The sequence below is a fragment of the Mus pahari genome, chromosome 7 (genome assembly GCF_900095145.1).
Source record: "Mus pahari chromosome 7, PAHARI_EIJ_v1.1, whole genome shotgun sequence".
NCBI lineage: Eukaryota > Metazoa > Chordata > Mammalia > Rodentia > Muridae > Mus > Mus pahari.
Window position 1 is genome coordinate 49,065,361 of NC_034596.1, and position 6,597 is coordinate 49,071,957.

A 6,597-nucleotide genomic window follows, 5' to 3' on the forward strand; every position below is an offset into this window, starting at 1 on the left:
AGTGAGTTCCAGGACAGCCAGGGCTACACAGAGAAAGCCTGTCTCGAAAACAAAACAAAACAAAACACAAAACAGAACAAGACTATCCAAATTACCATATACATCTATGTGTACCTAGAAACCTAAACTATTTCAACATTAACCATTTTGAGGTATAAACCAAGTTGCCTATATCACACTTAGGTTCCCACTCCTGCTACAAAGGGAAAAATGAATTATTCTTATGAAGAACAGAACAAGTAGTAAAGAAATTCTATAAACCTTATAATCTCAGTTGAGACAGACAGGCCTCTGTAAGCTCCAGCTCAGCCAGGACCACATAGATTTTTTTCCCCCCTAATTTTAAAGGCATGCTTTCTAGTTCAGTTGATTTCAGTTACTGCATGTCCTGCAGTAAAGATCAGTAAGGACTTGGTATGATTTCCTACTCCACAAGTCATGCACTTAACCTGGCAAAAATCTGTTGGTTCCTAACCTATGCTATAAGCCCCATTGCTTTTCATTAACTAACATTTCTCTTTAAACACCTTTGTAATTCTCCGTTGTGAACAAGTACCATCAGCCAGCAGCCCCACCAACTAATCTCAGGAAACAGGAAGTCTCCCGAACACTTCATGCCAATGGAATCACTATTTAGCTACTCAGGCCTCAGACTCCTAAATTAGCAATTCTGCAACGAGCAGCAATACTCATAGACTTTCATATACCTCCCTCTACTGGCTGTAACTGAGAACTCACATATGGATATGCAGAAGTAAGACAGTACAAAGAGAAATAGAAGCAAGTTGAACTAAGATAATAATTAAAGTGTGGTAGAAAATTAAAATTGTAAGACAGGTTATTAATCAAATACCTCCAATAGCACAGACATGAAATCAAGCTTTGACAGATCCTTGCTCTTAGTACAATTATACTGAAGATGAACTGAGGAAGATTTTACACATTTCTGTTTTAGCTATGATGTTTCAGACTTCATGGACATAACTGGATATATTCCCAATGTACATAAGCCTTGGCTGGAGAGGTCTGACCCCATGACCCCATGAGCAGGTATGAGGCAGGCTTTAAGAGAACCTCCTCACACTGACTCACTTCTGGACAGAGGGACGTACAAACTAACCTCTCAACAATAAACGGTTATTTCAGCCGGGTGTGGTGGCGCAGGCCTTTAATCCCAGCATTTGGGAGGCAGAGGCAGGTGAATTTCTGAGTTCGAGGTCAGCCTGGTCTACAGAGTGAGTTCCAGGACAGCCAGGGCTATATAGAGAAACCCTGTCTCGAAAGGAAAAACAAATAAACAAACAAAAAACCCAACAACAACAAAAACAAAACAAAAAAATAAATGGTTATTTCGCTTGTACTTCACCCTGCTGAATGTGACCCTTAGCCATACAGTCCTTTACCGAGAATGAAAAACTTGTTAAACTAGTCATTAACAGACTTAAGGTAGCATCCTCTGTGTTTTCATTCACCACAACCTTATACATGTATTTAGAGTGACCTCATAAAGAAACAGACAGAAGCACACAGGCTTAGTCACTAAGAATCAAACTGCAGGTTGGGTTTCATGGGTTTATCTTACCTCACTATGATTGAGACATTAAGACCATGACACAGCTTTGCAAAGTCAATCTTTGTTTTTTTTTTCTTTCTTTCTTTTTTTAAATTTATTTATTATATGTAAGTACACTGTAGCTGTCTTCAGACACTCCAGAAGAGGGAGTCAGATCTTATTAAGGATGGTTGTGAACCACCATGTGGTTGCTGGGATTTGAACTCAACACCTTTGGAAGAACAGTTGGGGGCTCTTACCCGCTGAGCCATCTCACCAGCCCCAATCTTTGTTTTTTTTTTTTGAGACAGGGTTTCTCTGTGTATCCCTGATTTACTGTGTACACCAGGCTGACCTCGGACTCAGAAATCTGCCTGCCTCTGCCTCTCCAGTGCTGGGATTAAAGGCATGTGTCACCACTTCCTGGCTACAAATGACCAACATTTTATTTTTGTACTTGAAGAGTCTTATTACATTCCTGTTGACACAAAGATGACCAGGGTCAACTACTAACTTAGGAAAACAAGCAGAATGTCTAACACCTCAACATCAGGACCTCAGAAATACCCTCCCTAACAGAAGGAGCTTTATTTCATTTTCTTAAGCCTTCCAAGGTTCCTTATTATCCTCTAGATTCAAATTTCAAATCATTGGTTACTAGCTTTCCATCCTTACCTATCACACAGTCCTTTCTTAAGTATTGTTTTCATGCTTTGACAAAGTTGTCAGGAAAGTCTGGAATATAAGCATGACATTTCCTCTATTAGTTGACTTTTGGCTAAGGTGTCATGAATGCATTATCTGCCCACAAGTTTCACTTTCATTACTGCTCTTGGCTAGGTTAATTTCTGTGAGCTCTGACTATCCATCTGCATTGCTTTTCTCTGTGGCATGCCTTGCATTCTTGTTCGGGCTGGTCTCCAATCTTAGGATCAAGGGATCCCCTTGCCTCAGCCCCATGAATAGCTGTAACTATAGGTACATGCTACTATGATCAGCTTACATTTCTTATTAATCTAACCAATATGTGCTACATTTTACTAATGAGGAGCACATAAGCCACCTCCAAGCTTAGGAATAGTTCCATTATTTTAGATTTTTTTCCTGAGCATAATTTTTGAACCAAATACTACCTTTTTTTCTTTTTTCCTTCTCACTCTGATCCTGCTCTCGCCAACTCCCCTCCCTTCAGCCCCGCTTGCTCAGGGCCAAAGAATTATTTATTTATTATATGTAAGTACACTGTAGCTATCTTCAGACACTCCAGAAGAAGGCGTCAGATCTCATTACGGATGGTTGTGAGTCACCATGTGGTTGCTGGGATTTGAACTCAGGACCTCTGGAAGAGCAGTCAGTGTTCTTAACCGCTGAGTCATCTCTCCAGCCCCGAATACTACTGATGATTCAGTATGTCTGAACCTATGGAATTATCTATTATAAGGAATGTGCAGGAACATGGACTGCATACGATCCTGGAAAGCTGTAACAGGTTAGTTATTCTTCTGTGATTCTTGCGCATTTACTGTTTCCTCTGTCCTCAGAGGATGTATGGCTTTATGGGTTTATTTTACCTAATTTTGGGTATTAACATTAATTTTAGTTCAGGAACTAGGAGAACTATATTTTCATTTATTGCCCATTAGGGATGCTCTTATCTGATGAGGAGAGGGAAGGGACCGTGGTGGCGTGAGAGGAACAAGAGAGGGTAATAGGAAGTAAAGAAAGTTTATGATAAACGCCTATAAAACCTACTAGTTTGAACACACACACACGGGGAGTGTGATAAGGAAAGTGGATCTCCGTGGCCACTGTACTCTCACAACCTTCTGTACTCTGGGCAGAACTGTGCTGCACACAAGGGTTTATGTATCTATCTTCTAAAGCAGTCTGTAAGCCATTTGCAATACTGCGATGTTTTACAAGAGTCCCTCCCATCGTATGCACATTCTTTAACATTCACGATGAGCAGCATTATTAACACAGTAGCACAGTTTCAGATCACGCTTCTTGGGGCTGCACAGACGGTTCAGCACTTAAGAGCTGCTGCTGTTCGCCAGGGAACCTAGGTTCAATTCCCAGTGGCCACAGGGCAGCTCACAACTCCCTGTAACTCTGATTTCAGGGGATCTTATGCCCTCTTCTGGCCTTTGAGGGCATCAAGCATGTATGTGGTAAAAGAAAAGAAAGAACAAACCACCCACCCACCCCATGTTCCTTGAGCTGGGCCTGCAATCCAAGCTAATCTAGAGGCTGAAGCATAAAGACCGCACACCCAATACCTTTCTGGGACGCAGAAGGAATTGAAGGTCAATCGTGGTCAAGACTTTAAGATTTTTTGTTTAAATTAAAAAACTTATTAGTTTTCAAAGAATTAGATCTTATTACAGCATTTATTTTCATTCAACGCGTTTTTTGTTTGGAGGTTAGTTGCTAAAAAGGGCTTAGGATACAGTGCAGTGGCGGAGCACTTTCCCATCATGCTCTAGGCCCTGACTTCAATGCTTAGCACTATAACACTACAGCAAAACAAAGAGGAAAAAGTAACAATAAATTATGCTTCTTAGCGGAGGTTGTAGGTCAGTGTAGAGCACATGCTTAACATGTACAAGGTCAACCCCAAGCCCTTAAAAACGAAACAAAATCCCACCGAAACCAACGCAGTGTGGTTTTGAGTATTTTGGTTCTGTTGCTCATGAGCAGTTCTATCTTTGCTCCTTTACTTGTCCCACATCATAATGAGTTTCAGCATACCATTCTCATGCCCCGCCTGCCGGGAGAGGGGAGAAAACACATACCCATTTTGGGGAGAAGTTCTGTGTCAGCTCCCTTGAAGAAACACACGTAGATCACCAATCCTCTCCGAATCTGTGAGAAATGACCACAGGAACCTCAGGTTAGGAAGGAAGCCTACAGAGACACAGCTCAGTGGGAAGCACTCCACAGTGTCTCCAAACACTCGGGTTAAAAGCCAAGGGAACAGAAAGAATGAGGAGAGGCTTGAATTCTAAGTAAATTATGAGAAACAAAACAATCTTTGCCGAGTCTTAATCACCATGCTTATTTAAAAGGTTACAATACAGTCAAGAGGGGTGAAGATTACAAAGCACGCCTGCATTTATTTCCACTGAGCCAGCGGAGCTTTCAGCCAGCCTCCCCCAAACCCTGTCAGGTCCACAGAAAGAGTTACAGGCTGATTTAGTCAACATCAAATGATTCTCCTTTTTCCCACATGGGGCTGTTGAATAAGCAACAGTGTTACTAGTGTCCTCTGATGTTACCTTTTATTTTCCCCTAAGTCATTTATTTAAAGAGAGTGGTAGTTCCACATAGGGTCTTGTCTGATTTTTACAAATTCCAGCAACTGTTCAATTGCTTTTTCTGTTATCGTCGTCAGTGCCTGAAGAAAAGCCAACGATTAGGCTTTGAAAATTACACTTATGGTAAGTTCTACATGAAAAGGTTGGTTGTTATCAGGAAGTTACACTGTCTCACTTTACATAATGACTTGAGTATTTGTTCACAGTCTACAAGAAAATAAACAAGTGATAAATGACTTCGGTGCTACCACTGAGGGAATCGATTCTACGTTAATTTCCTTGGCTTACTTGATTCAGAAGCCACCACAAAGATTAAGTGAATTAATAACTGCAAACTGCTTAAAACAGCGCTGAGCTCAGGGTAAGTACGACCCAGGTGTTTATCAAATGCTGCATAAAAATAAATAGAAAGGCAGAGACACAGCTATATTTCAAGCTTTAACTTCCAAAGCTTTATACATGTTTGGGACTCAATTTAACTATGTGCAACATTAAGTTCAACTATATCTTTCTAGTTCTAATGGTTTTCTGTGTAAATATAGCTAGCTCTGCACTCATACTTGAATTCCCTGGGCAAAGATTTTAGTTTAACTATGTGCAGTTGTGTGTCTGTGTACAATGGCAGGTGTTTGTCCCGCCTAGAGGAGGCCATCAGACCCCACGGAGCTGGAGTTACAGGAGGTGGTGAGCAGCCCCGCACTGCGGGATAATGGAATCTAAGGAGCTACTGGCGGTGAGATTCCCTGAACGTTCTGAGACCCGTACGGCGGGGTGGCTTACGCTGTTACCTCAACACTTAATATACTAAGGCAGAAAGATCATCCGCAGGCCGAGGGCTACAGAGAGAACCAGTCGGGCACAGGCCACCACCAGACGCAAGTCCAAAGAGACAGCAAGGCAGCCCACTAGGATGGGCAGACGGAAAGGGACAAGCTCTTCATCCCACGAGAGATGACAGGAAGACGGGCACGGTTCCGCGCATAGGGCCGGGCGTTACCTCCACCCACTGCGCCGCGGCGTCTCCATCGGCCGGGCGCACTTGCAGGCGAGCGTGCAGGCACTGCTGCAGGAGCGCACGAGCCTGGGCTGCACGACCACCGTCAGCCATGGCTCAGGTCCGCGCTGCGCATGCTCGGGTAGGCTCCGCCCACTGTTCGTGGCTCCACCCTAAGAGGGCGGGGCCTCTGCCTGTCTCTCCGGAGTCCCGGATGAGGAGTAGACCAGCTTTGAAGCTTAGAAGCTGCAGTCTCTCGGAGAGTTTTTGTTTAGAGAACTCTGTCTCTCCTTCTCTCCCTTCTTCTTTAACTTAATCTCAGCCTCGAATGCCTTGTGTTAAGTTTTGTTTTGGGAGGTAGGGTCTCATAGAGCCAGGGTTGGTTACCATAACCACGTAGCTGAGGCTGACCTTGAACTGCCTTCTCCCAATTGCAGGAATTACACATGTGCCCGCCCACAGCCCCACCTCCATCCCATCCTGCTCTGCTACCTGCTTCCTAGCTTTTGAAGAAACATTTTTCATTTCAGAAAGCTTAGGTTTTCAGATGTTGGAAAGAATGTGAATCAGAGTTAAATCCATTCTATGTTCATTATAAAGACATAACTAGAATGAGATCAATTGATCTCAAAGCAGGCAGAGAGGGAACTAAATCAGGTTCCTAACCTATGGGTCACATTTTGGGTGGGGGACAGCTGCATCTATCATAGGGAACACCTAAGACTATTGGAAAA

General features: G+C 43.0%; 1 protein-coding gene across 1 annotated transcript in view; it reads right to left on the bottom strand.

The window, feature by feature from the left end:
* The window catches only part of Dtd2 (D-aminoacyl-tRNA deacylase 2), a 7,914-nt gene extending 1,915 nt beyond the window's left edge, over nt 1-5,999 (bottom strand). The window contains exons 1-2 of the mRNA XM_021202503.1: nt 5,867-5,999; nt 4,348-4,417 (exon numbers count right to left, since the gene is read on the bottom strand). Of these exons, the coding sequence (XP_021058162.1) occupies nt 4,348-4,417; nt 5,867-5,977 (181 nt within the window). The 5' untranslated portion in view covers nt 5,978-5,999. The remainder of the gene's footprint in view (nt 1-4,347; nt 4,418-5,866) is intronic.
* Nucleotides 6,000-6,597: the final 598 nt, after the last annotated feature.